The 18,092-nt window shown below is 39.5% G+C and overlaps 1 protein-coding gene across 1 annotated transcript in view; it reads left to right on the top strand.

Moving 5' to 3' along the window:
• The window catches only part of dnah2 (dynein, axonemal, heavy chain 2), a 73,790-nt gene that overhangs the window by 22,022 nt on the left and 33,676 nt on the right, over positions 1 to 18,092 (top strand). Inside the window, 16 exon segments of the mRNA XM_008287673.1 lie at positions 180 to 373; positions 2,266 to 2,361; positions 2,826 to 3,015; positions 4,232 to 4,412; positions 4,535 to 4,662; positions 7,417 to 7,569; positions 8,759 to 8,884; positions 9,944 to 10,162; positions 10,351 to 10,468; positions 12,609 to 12,745; positions 13,215 to 13,352; positions 13,469 to 13,627; positions 13,856 to 14,008; positions 15,112 to 15,203; positions 15,369 to 15,564; positions 17,676 to 17,900. Coding sequence (XP_008285895.1) covers positions 180 to 373; positions 2,266 to 2,361; positions 2,826 to 3,015; positions 4,232 to 4,412; positions 4,535 to 4,662; positions 7,417 to 7,569; positions 8,759 to 8,884; positions 9,944 to 10,162; positions 10,351 to 10,468; positions 12,609 to 12,745; positions 13,215 to 13,352; positions 13,469 to 13,627; positions 13,856 to 14,008; positions 15,112 to 15,203; positions 15,369 to 15,564; positions 17,676 to 17,900 — 2,505 coding nt within the window.

The raw sequence follows: 18,092 nt of genomic DNA, 5'->3' as shown, positions 1-18,092 counted from the left end.
TATATATATATATATATATATATACAGTTTTGAGTATTGTCACTTTTACGTTTTGTTAATATACCAGTATATCTCCATTGCAAAGTTCAAGTCAAGGCTACTATTATGTGCTGTGTGTAGCTGACATGCTGGCATAAGAAACCCTTCACTTGAATGTTTTCTACAACTGTCTCTCTTAGGTCGCCATGCTTAAGTGCTATTCAGAAATGATTCGCAACGAACTGACCAAAGTCCTACGTCTGAAGATCGTAGCACTGGTCACAGTAGAGGTTCATGCCCGGGATGTTATCAATAAGCTGGCCAAGGCAGGCTGCAATGATGTCAAGGCCTTTGAGTGGTTATGCCAACTGCGACTGTACTGGGACAAGGTAAGGTCTGAGAGTGAGGCAAGTAAGAGCAGCAGACATGAATTTTTAGTTTTCGTAGTTTTTGCATGTGATTTTTAGGACAATCACAAAAATTCCTGCAAATACTGTACACTTTACCTTGTTTCATTGCTGATATTTCATAAAAAAGTATTCTTAAAAACTGACAGTAAAACTGAACAAGTACATACAGACGTATTGCTTTAAATGATTCAGTAGCTTATGACAGTTAAAGGAACACTTCTGAGTTAAATATCACGTCTTTCATGTTAACATTGTCTCCCATATTATGAGCATTTCTCTCTCTCCATTTGTTCATTCATTCTACTCATTTGTGAGTTTGCTGGCCTGCTAATAAAAGCAGGCAGACACAACTGGTGTCAGCAGTACTGTATATCAGTGTAGTTGTATTATTATAAATTATGTTAGTTTGGAACTATGGGACATACTCCTCTTTCTTTCTGGTTGAACAACAGTATTCCCTCAGGGACAGTGTGCTTATGCCATCCTGAATAGACAAATTTAGCTAGCCACAACATTACATCACTTATTAAATGCATACATGGGATAATCTTTTCTTCACAGCAGTGTTAAATATAATATTCCACACTTTTAATTTATATAGTGTATTGTGATGCATTTTTGTTTATTAAATTAGTCTCTTTTTTTTTTGTTTAGTTAAGGGAAGTGTTAAATGAGCCAACTTATGCACATAGCCAAAACTAGTTCTTGACAACTTGTCAGTAGTTTCTCCAATTCAATTTTATTTATCACATGTCATCTCAACACCTTTTACATAGTAGAGTGAAAACCTTGCAAACACTGGGTTTACTGGTCATAGGGACTCCAGCTTAAAAAATTATTTGAACACATAAGCCAATTCTTAAAATCCTAAAAAAAAAATTTTTTTAAATCATTACAGTAGACAGCAAAGCAAATAGCATTTATTGAGAGCAAGCACAAGCACATCTGTCAAGCAAAATATTCATCAAAAGGAGAAGGTTTGTTCTGTGACTGTCCCAATTACAGTGATTTTGTGTTTAGCTTGCAAAACTGCTTGGCAGTGTCTGAGCAGGGATCAGCCAGTTTTCGTAATAACTGTGGTGAAAGTTTCCTCCATGTTTCAGGTGCTCTGTGGGAGTTAAATAAGGGCTCTAACGGCTGTTGTAAGACCTCAGTTTTTCTACTGGGTATCCAAGCACATATCCTAAACAAAAATAACTATAGATGCAGATAGTGAAAAATATGTGATGTGCTAACCAGTTTATCTAACATTTGGTGAAATAACTTTTTAAAACATCAAGGCTTCTCTGGCCACACTTCTCTTTATTTTTGCTTCATGTCATAGACTAAATGTCCTCTGATTTGTCCTGTCTTCCGCTGGCCTACTTACTGCAGCATATAACAAAAGCAATATATATATTCAAATAGTTTGGTGACCTTTTTTTTTTTTTTTAATTGCTTTAAAGTGTGAATTAACAATGTGGGCAACAAGGTGCATGTGTTTGCGTTTTCATAAGAGGTTTAATGTGGTAAGAAAATGTATGAAATGCAACAATCATCCATGACAGGACATCTCACTTGGCATATAAGGAGTATTTAGGGATACTGAACTGTTGGACAGGTACAGGTCTTACCTAGACGTGCTTTTTATTACTCAGACTGACACTGATGAGTAATTAAGCTAATGGCTGCTGGTGTTTGTCAGTCTGACTCACTGGCCTGAGTCCACCAGTTGCCCTGGACAAAAATGTCCACGTTGTCAGTCCACCTCTGCTGACCTTTAAATGACAGCAAGAGTTGAACTTTATAGATGGGATGAGTTAGAATGAGACCAATCCACTTAACATGTCTGTTCCCTGCTTTGTTTGTAGTCTCACCCAAATGACTTATCGAAGAGTGACTGCGTAATCCGACAGACCAACACACAGTTCAAGTACGGCTACGAGTATCTGGGCAACTCAGGACGACTCGTCATCACTCCTCTCACTGACAGGTCACAATCAGTCATTCAGTTAATCAGTGCATCATTTATCAAATGCAACACATCTCTCAATCTGTTGCACCCATTCATGAGACTAAGGACAGATTCCAACTGTGATTAGTGTCTGGTGTAATGTACATTTTACTGGAGTATCACTAGACTTTCCCTAGAATACACCTTGTGCATTTGCAGTTAAAAAGATTAGTAAATGAAAGTGATTTTCACAGTAGCTTTAGTAGGTTAATTCACATTTGAGAACACTGCACACTCTTGTTTTAACATACAGCATAAGAACAAACAAATGTACTGTATTTCCATTTTGGACATTTTGAAAGCCTCAAAGATAATCTAGATTGTTTAACAATCATTGTCTTTCTGTCAAGGTTTCAACATGGATTTGTTTATTTATTTGGAACATTGCTTGGTTGCCAATGATATTCCACTTAGAGTCAATGTCAGCGTTTGCCTCTGTCCAGGTGTTATATGACTCTGACCACAGCACTCCATCTCCACCGAGGGGGCTCTCCTCAAGGCCCTGCTGGTACGGGAAAGACGGAGACGGTAAAGGACTTAGGCAAAGCTCTCGGCATGTATGTCATCGTGGTCAACTGCTCTGAAGGACTGGATTACAAATCAATGGGACGCATGTACTCTGGCTTGGCACAGGTAGGAAGCAGCTGTGATGATGGGAATACCTATGGTAAATACTATTACTGTATTGAGTTATTGTGTAAGTTGGTAAATATATTCCGACATCTAAGATTCATAGTTACAACTTCATGCAGCTGTGCATTCGTCTCAACACCATTACTGATGTTTGAATCACTCCATCCATCCATCCATTATCGATACACCACTTAATCCTCACTCGGGTCGTGGTGGTGCTGGAGCCTATCCCAGCTGACTTCGGGTGAAGGCAGGGTGTTTGAATTACTCATGAAGTAGATTTTAACATGTATAGGCAATACTATGTCACAAAAGAGATTGGAAGCCAAACGATTCGCACCAGTTTTCTCTCCCCTACAGTATAGTCATACAGAATCCTACAATCAGTGTTCTGATATAACCAGATTCCATAGATCCCCAAAACAGTTATAAAAAGATATCTCTACCACCAGCATTTTACGGTGAGATACATCTAAAAATATAGCAATTTTACAGTATGGAATATATTATTTTTCTTGCGATAAAGGGTGATATAAAGAGTAAAGCAAGTATTATTACATCAAATGATGGAAGAACTGGATACTCTAGTCCAGGGATCTCCAACTCCGGTCCTCGTGAGCTACTGTCCTGCAGGTTTTAGACATTTCCTTACTGCAACACACCTGACTCAAATTAGTGGATCATTAACAGACTTGAACATGACAGCAAGCTGTTGGAGATCCATTCGAGTCAGGTGTGTTGCAGTACAGAAACGTCTACAACCTGCAGTACAGTAGCTCATGAGGACCGGAGTTGGAGACTCCTGGTCTAGTCTGTTCTGAAAAGCAAAACAAGATACAGCATGAATGGCCTTTAAATAAGCAAAGGAAGAGCTTACAAGTGAAGGTAGTGAAATTTCCCTCTGGCTTATATGATTAAACTATGACCTTTTTGGTGTTAGTAAGTAGTAGGCTGTTCCTTCTGACTTTCAGACTGTGTGTGGTCACATTGTGTAGGTTGATGTTCAACAACTCTGTGTGTTGGGCAACTCCATAGTCGACTGGTTAGGGTTGTGTTCATGCCTAAGTAAAGAAACAAAACATCCTAAAATAAAAAGCCTGTGTGTAAAGGACACAAAACTTTTTTCCCCCCTAAATAGTTGTTTGTTTTCCCTGTGTCTTTCTGTGTAATTTGACTTTCAAATTGGTGTGCATTTTCTTGTGTCCACCCTGAACAGACAGGAGCTTGGGGATGCTTTGATGAGTTCAACCGTATCAACATTGAGGTGTTGTCGGTGGTGGCCCAGCAGATCCTTTCCATTCTGTCTGCCCTCTCAGCCGGAAAGTCCAAGTTTCATTTCCAAGGACAGCACATACAACTGGTCTCCACATGTGGCATCTTTATCACCACGAATCCAGGTGCGTCAACACCTCTATGTCAACGTGTTGGAGATTAAAATGTAAAACATGGAAAACCTGTCCCAATTGTCTGTATCAGTGTTTCTAACTGCAATGTTTATTCTACATACATTTTTTTCTAGGATACGCTGGTCGCACTGAGCTTCCTGACAATCTCAAGTCCATGTTCAGACCTATCTCCATGGTGGTGCCAGACTCTACTCTGATTGCAGAGATTCTGCTGTTTGGTGAGGGCTTCAACAACTGCAAGGTACTACCACTGTACAGAACATAGGTACTGATAAAATGTTGGTGAAAGAAAGAATATAATGGAACTGGTGAAAGAAGAAAACAGTGCAAATAAGGCTACTCTTATTAAGGATAATGGTTTAAGTGTGTTCTTAGCTGAAGAAAGTGGGCTTTTTGTTCTACATGTTATGCATATCGGACATACACAAGGCGCTTGAATGCCATTGGGAGCGACTTTGGGTTCAGCGTCTTGCCCAAGGACATTTCAACTGTAGAGGGGCAGGGGATCAAACCACCAACCTTGCGATTAGAGGACAACTGCTTTACCACCTGAGCCACAGCAGCCCTTTTTATCTTTATTAAGTTTTTGTTATTTTACTGTATGTACTATATAAAGTTGTGTTGTTGTAAAGTTTTACTCCAAAGCTATTTCTAGCACTTGTAATGAGTATATATTGGTCTGGGATCAGTGTCAAAATTGGTGCAAGACCAAACCCCATTTAGCCATAATTGTGTGTGTGTGTGTGTGTGTGTGTGTGTGTGTGATGATAACAACAGACATTTCATAAAAGCAACTTGCAAGCACTACTTACACACTGATCACTCTCAAAGTGTAGTTCAGCACTCCTTCCTCATTCTCATGCAAACATTGTGTTTCATTTGATGCATTAAAAGTCAATCAATTAACACAAGAGAGGAAGTTATTGAAGCTTCACTCTACCATGTATGTGTGTTTATTGAAATGGAGATGACAGAGGTGACAGAGTGATGAGAGGGGGTGGTGATGGTATGTGTTTCTAACCCACATGTGTGTAAGGACATCCTAATTTTATCTTGAACATAAACACCTGTTTTGCTCCCTGGTGACTTGTACCAGGTTGAATGGTTTTCTTGCTATGCTGAATCCTGTTGGGAGCTTCAATTAAGTTCCAGATAGAGAATTAGGAGTCTTAATCATGTAGCAGTGCGACCAATAACAGATTAAAACTGACACACACAGCTACACAGTATTCACAGTTGCTGAAAGTTATGGTGTACTGTGGATTTGCAAGCTGTTAGAGATGGGCAGACATATACACAGAAAAGACACAAACATACATTATGAGAGCAGTAGACAGCCTCGGGTAGATGAATAGATCAATGAGGAATGGAAACTTGACTCTGCCCACAGGCCCCCAAACACCCGCTGGGGATCCCAAAACTACACTTAAAATACCGTCTGCTCATACAAACAACTTCACACTCTGCACTTCATTTCCTCAAGTGCCCAGCAGTGAACACACCAACTTTGAAGTAGATCGGATGACAGGTTGTTCAGATTTACAGCAAACTCCTTAGTGAGACATGTTTGTATTTAACCTTCACAAATATATGAAAGAAACTTGTGGATAAGAACAACTGCACAAAAACAGATTGAAATTCTTTTTTAAAAGAATCTCTCGCTGTTTTTAATATAGTTAATATTTTGTTCAATCTTGTCAGACTTAGAATTTAGTTATAGAAAAGATGTGAGGGATGTTCTGTTGGATTTTTCAGCCTAGGAGATTGATGCTTGCCCCTAACCCATATCCTTAACCATCTGAAATGCTGAAATCTTAAACCTAAAGCTACATCTTAACCAGTTGCAGCTGGATTGAGCAATAACAAGTGATAGTGTACCAAACTCTTGAAGCCCAAATAAAAGTAAACCCAAAACAATGACAAGTTAACATTTAAGGCAAAGCTCTTCTTATTTAAATCATTGATTTACTAAATATAGTTATCCTTTCAAGCATATTTATTTTTTGTCATATCTTATTTTATTTATTTTTTGTTACAATGTGTTAGTTTACTTTCTTGTCTAGTATTTTTTTTGTGCTTTTCAGTAAGGGACATATATTTCCAGAGACTTTGTGCTGTTTAACATATCATATTGCGATTCCCCAGAAATAACTCTGAGCTCTGTTAAAGACTCAGTCTGATGGTGCTTTTCTACCTAAATTCCCTACATATCAAAAACCGGATCAGGAAAACAAACATAAAACCACTAAACCGCATGTCAGTGCAGCAGGCCTGTATTTGCATTTTGTCTCTTCAGTTCTTCAAATTCTCACATGAGGGCAATCTTATGTACTAGTTTCCAGTAATGTCAGTGCATGTGTGTGGAGGAACCCATCAAAATAAGCAGGTTTTGAAAAGTTTATTGTTACTGCTCATATGTTAAATTATTCTTCTCACTTCTTTTTTCTTTCATCATATTTCTTTCTCCATTTTTTATCTCACCCTCAGCCTCCTTCATCCTTTTCGCTTCCCTCTCTTCCACAGTACAATCAGTGCTCATCAGTGTCAGCAATTTAAATAAAATAAGTTTTAAGCCTCTTGGAGCAGAAGCAGAGAAACATTTATTTTATTATGTGGATTTTCGCTTGTCTTTTTATGTAGCTCTGATACTGTATATACACACACAAGCAAAAAAAAAAAGGTTAAACAGCTACAGCAGGCAGGACCAAATGGAGTTGAGGTTCACACATTGTGTAAACCTGATTTCCCTGCAGCATGAAGATTACACAGATGGGCACACACATGCTCGGCGAACATTATTGCCTCGTGCTGTAATAGAAGCTGGCTGCATGGCGGTTGAACAGATGTATAATTTGTGAACTGGCGCGTTTTGTACTGCAAATTTTAACCTGATGTATCCAAACTGACTTTTGCCATTCTCTTTTGCTCTTTTCTTTATTTTTTTTCTTTTTCTGTCTCTGTCTTTGTTACTTTACTTCTGTCTTTGTCCCAATAGCTCCTCGCAAAGAAGGTATTCACACTTTACTCCCTGGCAGTGCAGCAGCTATCAAAACAGGACCACTATGATTTTGGTCTTCGTGCACTCACCTCCTTGCTTCGCTATGCTGGAAAGAAGCGCCGCTCTTGCCCCACAGTTCCTGATGAAGAAGTAGGTCTCTCTCTACATGCCTCTCTCTGTCTCACTCAAACAAAATGGCTTTGAGGATTTGTCAAAAAATGCTTTTTAGTACCCTTAAGTGACCCCTAAAAAAATGAAATACATTAATGCAAGTCAAGCAAACCAGTTACAGGAATTAAATAGCCAATTTTGTAAGTTTGCACGAAAGCAGTTGTCAGTTCACAGAAAGAAGTTTGTGCTGCTGTAATTATCATTCTCTCTATACGTACCTATAAGAGATCCCTTTTTAATGTGCTTTCAATGTAACTGACTGGGGACAAAATCCAGTCTTTGTGGTGTACAAGTAAGTTTATATGGCGCTAACAGAAGCTTTTGCAGCCCGAGTCCATTAGGTGGTACATCAAAGCAAGTAGGTATCCCTCAAAAAAAAATATTTGAAGTATGAAATTTCCTATTACTGTCATTATCTCTCCTCTGCAGTTTAACTATGGAACTGTGACTGTGGAAAGTGTAAGAATTTCAGACTAAAAAGATGACAACTTGCATGGGAATTTAATATTAGGAAATTATTGTGACTGCATGAGCTGAAAGGAGAACCCAAGCTGTGTCATCTCTCTTTTCCTGACTTTTTTCTTCTTCTCCTGTCCTGACATCCACAGTAAATGGTTAATGGTCTGCACATTATATAGTGCTTCTCTACCTTAGTGATACCTAAAGCGCTTGACACTGTTTTTCTCATTCACCCATTCACGCACACATTCATACACCAGTGGTGACAGAGCTGCCATGCAAGGCGCTTGAATGCCATTGGGAACAACTTTGGGTTCAGTGTCTTGCCCAAGGACACTTCGGCTGTGGAGGATCGAACCACCAGCCTTGCAATTAGAGGACAACTGCTCTACCACCTGAGCCACAGCCACCCTTAGTGTCACATCATATGACACGCAGCTCCTTTAAATTTGTCTAAACTATCAGTCCTTCTCTTTCTAGTAGTCTAAACTCTAAGTAATTTCTTCTTATTTTATTTATTTGACAAGGGACAATGCACATTAATCAACATTGTACAATGTAAACGTGCCCGAGTTAGCTAAATTAAGCTAATTTTCATCAGTAGTCCCTTTGGCAGTTGTCAAAGCCAGCCTACATTTTTTTACTTTTTTAAATTAACATTACATAACAATTTACACATATGATAAAATTAGCATGTCTCTGTCTTCAGATCCTGCTGATGGCTATGAAGGACATGAACATTGCTAAACTCACCTCTGCTGATGTGTCGCTGTTCAATGGGATCATCCAAGACTTGTTCCCTGCTGTGGAAACACCCATTATTGACTATGGCCAGGTAAGTTGATTGAGTTCAGTCGTCAAAATCAGTGTTCTATGATAAAACAGAGGTAAAAAAAATTAATGTCCCTCTTATTATTAATGACAATCATTGATATTCATGGTACACCAAAGCGGATTATCTGATTTTAAATATAGAAATGCTTCATGAATTGATAGATACAACAGAAATCAAAGGATGGAACGGCGGCTTTGGACAAGGAATGCCTCAAATTCTTTACCTCAATACTGAGGACTTCCAGAAATAAAAAAGTGGGACAGATAGTCACCGTTTTCTCATTAATACATGACCACTGGCTCTGTCCCTGAAATGCGAGCTTCTAATTGTGTATTTAAAAAAAAAAAAAAAAGAAAAAAAAAAAAAAAATAATAATAGTAAAATAAAAAAAGCAAGTAAATTCGAAAGAAATACGTCCAGGTATAGACAAAGACCCAGCTACAGTCTTGCTGAGGACATACAGATTAGTTATGTGTGTCCCAGTAGTTTGGCTGGGGTATTCCACCGGTATTATCCAATGACTCCTTCACTATAAGTTAGAAGATTCTTAGCCATCTGCTTCACTGATTACTCATTTTCATCCCTACCTGAAGTGGAGGTAAGGATGAACTTACCTACCTATCAAACTTAAGGACTTCTTTTTGTATGGTTCAGTTCAATTTGTTGTTTCTGTTTGTCCATCCTCTGCCTGTCTGTCACTTTTGCACCTGAGGCAGTATCTGTGTATCTCTATATTCAGGATACAGTAAGAAATATAGACATTATATGCTTACCTGTCATTATTAGTTTGGTTTTCCTGCCCACAACAAAATCTGGTATAGCCTGTGGGTTCGATAGAGAACTGAAATTGGGCAAAACCAAGCAGAAATGTTGAAAGAATTTTTTTAGATTGCATTTCTGTCTTTGCTTGTATGTGCAAGAGCATACTAAAGGTTGGGCACTGTTCATTACAACAAGATGATCTCAGCAGTATGTGGCAGTCTGCACATTTGCAATATCACCAATCTGTGTCACCAATGACTGACCATCTGTCTATCTTTTGTTGTTGTTTTGCTGTAGTTAAAGGAAGCTATTGAAGCAGAACTTTGTCAGAGCGGCTTACAGGTGACTCCTTTTACCACGACCAAAGTCATCCAACTTTATGAGACCAAAAACTCTAGGCACTCCTCCATGCTGGTGGGCAAGACAGGAAGCGGTAAGAGTGTTACCTGGAGGACGCTGAAGAACGCCCTCACTGCCCTGCACCACAAGGGAATGCCTGAGTTTCAGCTGGTCCAGGTTCGTGTAGATGAAACTCATCTCTGCTAATCAAATTTACATATTCAGAAGCTTTTTTTCTATTAATTACCTTGCATGATAATGGCTCAGATGGTGTTCATCAGTTTTAAGGTTTGTAACAGACAAACCGTCTGTAACTATAACCTACATGCTTTCTTTTTTCTTTGCTTGTCCCTGTGGCACAACAGGAGTATCCTCTGAATCCCAAAGCAATGAGTCTGGGAGAGCTGTATGGAGAAAATAACCTCTCTACGAACGAGTGGTGTGATGGAGTTCTGTCTTCCCTCATGAGATCAGCATGCGCAGGTGCTAACATGAAGAACACACTCTGATGTTCCAACTGTATGAACACCCACCAGCCAGCATCCCATCCTCATCCAGCTAAACTGAACCCAATTTTATATGAAATCAAACAGCAGTCTTTCGTGTAAACTTTTTTTTTCATGTTTATAAAGTAGTAATGATAAACTGTGGAGACTGGACCCAGGCAGTGCATCTAAAACTGTCAAAGAAATATTCTTTGTTTCACTATGCATACTGCCACAATGAAAGGTCATATCGTATAGGATTTTCTTTATCAAGATGGCAGTAGATCCAGCGGCATCTATGTGCCATCACTGTAATCCTCTTTCTAAATTTTGACTGAACAAGCAAAAAGCCAAGGCAGAAATGTAAGGTTGTGGGTTGCTTCGTTCTTGCCTCTTAGTGTTTTGGGAAGAAGTTGAAGCTACTGGCAAACAGCTACTGAATCTTGCACACAAAACTGGAACTCCAGAGTGTTTTTACATAGTGTTACATTGTCATGTAATGTCTGTTAAGATTCTCAGTCATCCAGGTCATGGTTGTTCTCGTAGATTAATTGTAGCAACTGGACTTGCTTGAGTTCCTTGAAGACGTTTCACCTCTCATCCAAGAGGCTTCATCAGTTCTGACTGACTCGTTGGGAGTTCCAGATACTTCTATCCTTAAGGAGTCATTAACACCTGAGTTTTCGTTTCAGTTGGGGGTTTTATTACTCCCAGCTTGTGTTCCAGTGGGTGGTGGGTATGTCAAACTGGAAAGACCATCCCTCAACAGAGGTGGAGGTCTGAGGCATCATCTCTCACCTTTTTACAGTTCAGTCCTAAGAACTCTCCCCAGGAATGAAACCGCATTCACACGTAGCCACAAAAGACCCTAACGAACCCCATTGTGTCAGGAGGAGCAGTAACGACCCACATAACGAGGGGGAGGAGCAAAAACCCCCAATTAAAACTAAAACTCAGGTGTTAATGATTCCTTAAGGTTCTAAGTACTTGGAACTCCGAACTAGTCAGTCAGAACTGATGAAGCCTCTTGGATGAGAGGTGAAACGTCTTCAAGGAACTCAAGCAAGTCCAGTTGCTACGATTAGTCTACGAGAATTGTCGTGTAGTGCAAACACTGACACAAATTATAGTCTAGCTCAGGGGTCGGCAACCTTCAATACTCAGAGAGCCTTTTGGACCCATGTCCCACAGAAAAGAAAACACTGGGAGCCACAAAACCCTTTTGATGTCTAAAATGAAGACAATACAGATAGCATATATCGTTTTTACATTAATGCTATGTCTAAAAAACTATAGTGTGTTGCATTTATAAAATTAATGAACTTCTACAGAGAAAACAAAATTTTATTTCTGCAGCAAAAACTTTTTGAACTCGTAAAAAAAGATGCTGGGTTGAAGGTTGCTTTCAAATAAAATACTGAATGTCTATTTGAGTGCTCCTCGTATTTATGAAATACAAAACTTAAATTATTCACCTGCAGCAAAGTAAAAATGACGTCTGGTTGGTCTGCTGACTGCAGCTGGGACTGCTGACCAGGCTCCTGACGGCCTAAGAGCGCTTTGGGACGGGAAGGAGCTCACGACAGCACCGGCTGCTCGCTAACAATAGTAACTGCAGAACAATACATGTTTTCACATCAGAGTCTCCAGAACACCAGAAAAATCTCCATTAACACCAGAAAGGGTAGCTAGATTTGTCACTAGTCACTTTTGACAAAAAAAAAGTCGCCAAGAGGATTTGGAATGTTGCCAGATTTAGCGAGAAAGTCACCAAGTTGGTAACACTGTGCGTGCTGGTGGGTGTCGCACATCGGTGGGTGTGACGCAAGTTTTGAGCGACAAAAAAAAAAAAAGAAACACATTTTCATCTTACAAGATCACCATAATCTTCAAATTCAGAACTGCATTTTAAAAACTAATGAACTGAAAAAAATAAATTTAGATTAAATACTCATTATTTATTTTCCAAAGCCACAAGGAGCCACAGCAGAGATATGAAAGAGCCGCGGGTTGCCGACCCCTGGTCTGGCCTTTTATTGAAGACTGTGCCTTTTATAAGACACTGTGAACTTTGCCACTATATTTGTACATTACATCACTCTATCAGTCACACACTGCATGTCCTCTTCAATCTTAAGATGAGAAACCAGATGAGAAGTGGATCGTGTTTGATGGGCCTGTGGACACGCTGTGGATAGAGAGCATGAACTCCGTTATGGATGACAACAAGGTGCTCACACTTATCAATGGAGAGAGAATCTCCATGCCGGAGCAGGTGAGAAAAAGACAGAAAATCATATTGATGCCCGTTTTTTACAACAGACATTTTTGCCTTTTAATAATATGAACAGAGATGTTGTTAAAAGTACCATTTATGTTTTCTCTGTTCTATTAAAGTGCCTCAATCAGCCCTGACAGTGTGACAGTGAGCCAGCCATGTTTTGAAATAGTTTCTAAATAGAAAGCAGCAAATATCCTTTTGTTCTGCAACAACTGAAGAGAAAAAACAAACAAACAAAAAACTAGACTGTTTTTGATTCTGTCAAATAAATCCATCATAGCAAAAGCGCAAAGGCAAGATAAGATTATTAGCATATAACTGAGAAATTGCGTTGAAGTGGTTTGATCCATTTAGCCATCATCCAACCTACTGCCACGTCCGCTTCTGTCTTACTAACAACTGTTATTAACAAATAAATGAATATGAACATGCATAGTAAATAATATACACTCTTTCGTCGTAGGTGTCTCTTCTGTTTGAGGTAGAGAACCTGGCAATGGCCTCTCCAGCTACAGTGAGTCGCTGTGGAATGGTCTACAATGATTATGCCGATCTAGGATGGAAGCCTTTTGTTCAATCCTGGCTGGACAAGCGAAACAAAGTACGATGCAATTTTTTGAGAAGATATTCGATGAGTCCGATCACAATTGATTTTATTTTCTTACTTTTCTGATTCTTTGCTCTTCCATGTGTCTCCATTGCTTTATTTCTCCACAGAATGAAGTAGAACATTTGAAGGGTTTGTTTGAGAAATACATAGAGAGCACACTGAACTTTAAGAGGAACAACTGTAAGGAGCTGATCCCCATCACTGAACTCAATGGTGTCACCTCTCTTTGCCGCCTCTATGACTCCCTGGCTACATCCAGTAATGGGGTATGACAAGTACAGTGGAAGGTCTAATGTGTCTAAGTTGCTACAATACTGATCCTACGTGCATTTTGGTATCACTGACTTAAGACTTGTGGTTGAATTTAAGCGATAAATTATGCAACTCCATCTCCTTTAGTACCCTAATATCAAAACAAAGGTGAAGCATTGTAAAGCATTTGCAGTGTGAAAAAAGTAATTTTCCTTCCCCTAACGCTTCCCCTCTTTCTTCAGGTGGATAGGTCGGACACAGAAAACTTGGGTAGGATTGTGGAACTGTGGTTCATCTTCAGCCTCATCTGGTCCATCTGTGCGTCTGTTGACGAGGATGGACGCAAGAAGATGGACAACTTCTTACGGGAGACAGAGGGCACCTTCCCTGGCAAGGTCCTCTGGAGGGCACATTTGTTTACACACTTAGACATACAAAGTCAGTCAAAGCTGACATCCACTACCTTCACTAAGCTGCCTCCTTGACCAGTCTTATGTCAACTTCAAGTTTCTGCTGCTATGGCTAAACAATTTTTTTGCAAATGAAAAAAAGTGCTAATTAGACATTTAGGGCTACCAGAGCTATTTATGTGTAAGTGGCTCTGGCAGCTTTACAGCCTATTCTGAATATACACAAATAAACACAACATTACCACTGGGAATCATCCTAAGAAGATTATGTCAGTGAGCACTGTTGGGCTCAGGTAGCATTATCAGATTGCTTGGGTCATCCAGGTGACCTGTTAGCATTATGCCTTGACCTCCTGCAAATGCAAGTGATGCATATTCAGATATGACATCAGATCTCTGGCAGTCATGAAGAAATAAATGGAATTAACTAGGGATGCGTGATTTAAAATTTTTGCTGACATCTGATCTTGTTTTGGCTGAATGCCGATACAGATTTATGCACATATTTTTCTTTCAAATTGCAGAGAACATTAGGTCTCTCTTGTTGTGGAATTAACATGTTATCCCTATTTTTTATTTATTTGTTTTTTATCATGATGGGCTGACTGTCAGGTGCACGCATAAAATACAATGCTTTTTAAAAATGGATGTTCAAAATAGGGGAACTACTTTAACTTACTTTTAAAACATGCCATATAGATTTTTATTTAACATCCTTAAAGAAAGCTGTAAACTTTTAGTTATTGTTATACGCCCCTAAGATTAACTGCAATGGTTGATATTACAAATTTAACTTGACATCTTGGCAGTATATTGATTCCATGAGTGTCAAGAAAGTTTTACAAAGTCCATTTTATGCCAGATCATCCCCCATGACAAACACAATAACTTTCTGGAATCCATACAACCATATAATTATGTTAGGCACATCGTTTTATAGTTGCAAGGCTAGTTATGTTAATGTAAGCGATTTAAGACACCACAATAGTGATGCTAATCAGTAGATCTACACTTTCCACCATCAAAGTGAGTACATCTGTCTTAGCAGACAGCAACATTCTCTCAATTTTTTAAATAAATTCTTTCAGGACACTGTCTATGACTACTATGTGGATGAAAAGAAAAAGAACTGGGCTCTTTTTGAAGACAAGCTACCAAAAGGCTGGCGCTACAATGCTACGTAAGTAACAAGGTGGTCTTATATACCCAACACTGGATGTATATATGCTTGAGAGTGTAGAAGTTTTACCCATTTCATTTATGAAATATGTGCCAGAAATAACTAGGTGTAAGCTACATCTAATATCTATTGTACATCCACATCTCTCCCTTATCTCTCCTGCAGCGCTCCATTCTATAAGATCATGGTTCCAACAGTGGACACAGTTCGCTACAACTTACTGGTCAAGGCTCTGGTGTTGAGTCAGTACCCGGTGCTGCTCACTGGGCCGGTGGGTACCGGTAAAACCTCCGTAGCCCAGAGTGTCCTGCAGGAGTTGGATAACAAGTGGACTTCCCTCACTATCAACATGTCTTCACAGGTAGGTGCTTTCCATGTGCTGTGTGTATTTGTGCATGCCACATGTGTATTCCTGTTCTCCTATAATTGCATGCAAAAGCTGCTTGCCTCTAGAAATAGAAACATTGCACAAGATAGAGCAATTGCCTTTTCTTTTTTTTTTTTTTAATTACGACTTTAATCCAAGCACTGTTGCCTCGCAGCAAGAAGGTTGCCGGTTCACGTCCCGGTGGGGGCACCAAGATCTTTCTGTGTGGAGTTTGCATGTTCTCCCCGTGCAGTGTGGGTTCTCTCTGGGTTCTCTGGCTTCCTTCCAAACAGTCCAAAAACATGTTGAGGTTAACTGATGATTCTAAATTGTCCGTAGGTGTGAATGTGAGTGTGCTTGGTTGTCTGTTTCTAAGACTGGCGACCTGTCCAGGTCGCCCTAAGTCAGCTGGGATAGGCTCCAGCTCCCCCGTGACCCTACTGAGGATTAAGCAGTGTATAGATAATGGATGGATGGACTTTTATCCAACACAGGTGTTGAGGAAATTATAATAACACAGTGGGCAAGTGTTGTGAAAGGTTTGTGAGTGGTTTATTAGGTCTTTTATTATTTATTAGTCCCTCTTTGCATGTGTGTCTGCCTACTTATCTCTCTGAGAAGGCAATAATTAGAATAGTATTGGTTTATTTATTCTTTCTAACTCTTGGCTTGTTCTCACTAAAAAGAATGATAGGTTATAAAACTATGGTATGGATACAAATAATAAACCTCAGAAGTCCATTAGGCTGCAACATGTCATAAAGCTGCCATATAATGTAATTTGTACTCACAAGACATGCACAAAATTCCCCTACATGCAATGACTAACACACACATCTCACCTATATTACTTGATGATGAGCTGCCCTCACTTCGAGCTTGGGATGCATACAATGCAGTCACTTAAAGGTGACTGAGTGCAGCTTGTGTGTGTGAGTGCATCTGCCTCCAATCAGGAGGCATTTGTGAATAGCTTCCATCTCAGCTCAAAGAGTAAAAGTCATATGTCGCTCTGAGCCCCCGCAGTCAGGTTGAATAGTGCTGACAGCTCTGATGAAGGCCTGCAATGGAGCTAGAGATGATGGAGACACTCAACACCACCCCACACCTCTACATCACCATTATTACCATGCTCCCATACCCTCGTTTTTCACTGCTACCACCAAGCTTTACTAGGCAACGACTCTGAGCAGGGACTGTTCTAACCTGACAACTCTCCCCTCTCCCTAAAAGTATGACAGCTAGCTGTGTACAGAGTATACACAAACACAATATTTACAGATAAACTTTTAATATATTTGCTCAGTTAAGTGACACTGTTTTATCAGAGCATACAGACTCTGTGGACATTGCCTGCTATTTTAATTCATGTATCTGCTGCAACACAACCTACAAAAGGGCTCACTAAAATTTAATAGAAGTCAATCTTAACCATTTACATCACTGATCTTATTGATCTGAAACAACTGTATCATACACAGTAACACATGACAGCAATAGCGTCAAAGGAGGAAATAGGATTCTCAGGAAAAGAGCAACATTTGCACCTAAAACATGAAATGCTACTTACACTAAAAAGAAAGTTGGAAAAGAGGCAGTGACACTTAGATGAACTACTGTAATCCAGCAGTTATAAGCAATCAGTCAGATGTTTGGAGCAATAATTGTGGCTACTTTCTGCAGCCTTGTTTTTTTTTTCAGTTGATTTAGCAAAGGTTGATGCATATCACAGTTAGTGTGTTTGGAGCATGAAAGAGGATCCAAGTGCAGAATAACCAAGCAGGTAACAGTTGAGGAGATTTTTATTAAAAATACAAAATAAAAGTTTATAGATAGGTCTTCTCAAATCATATGTTGCTAAATCTACACCTTCTGCAGTACCTAATTTTGTCACCAGTTTGCACCTGTCCTCCCACAAGATATCCCACAGATGTACAAAGCAAATTTTAAGGTCAGGAAAGTACCCGTCAGAGCACTGCCCTTATTGTCAGTGGCATATTTTAATACCATATTGTTAGTGATGTTTTAAAAGACTTCTGCCTCAAAAGAAATATTTCTAAAATTGAATCTTTGTTTTCTGTGTCAATGTCTCCATCACTGTCCAGACCACCTCTCATAACATCCAGGCCATCGTGGAGAGCCAAATAGAAAAGAGAACCAAAGGAGTGTTTGTGCCAGCAGGTGGGAAGCGACTGCTGTGCTTCCTGGATGACCTCAACTTGCCAGCTCATGACCTCTTTGGCTTTCAGCCACCGCTGGAGCTGCTGCGCCTCTGGATTGACTATGGCTTCTGGTATGACCGCCAGAACCAGAGCCTAAAATTTGTCAAGGTGAGTGAAGGACTTTTAATGAATGATTGAGTGAAGTCTATGTTAAAATGCGTGACACTGACAGATTGATATAATTTTGGGGTCTTTCCCTTAATCACCCCTAGGTTGTGTGAATATGTGAAATGGGTTTTATTTTATATAAGTGTATCACTGAGAGGACATTAAACTGCAGTTTTCTGTTGTATGCATGTG

Source organism: Stegastes partitus, unplaced genomic scaffold, assembly GCF_000690725.1.
Source record: "Stegastes partitus isolate 25-593 unplaced genomic scaffold, Stegastes_partitus-1.0.2 Scaffold512, whole genome shotgun sequence".
Lineage (NCBI taxonomy): Eukaryota > Metazoa > Chordata > Actinopteri > Pomacentridae > Stegastes > Stegastes partitus.
Note: the sequence above shows the minus strand (reverse complement) of the source record. Positions and strands in the feature narration are given on the sequence as shown.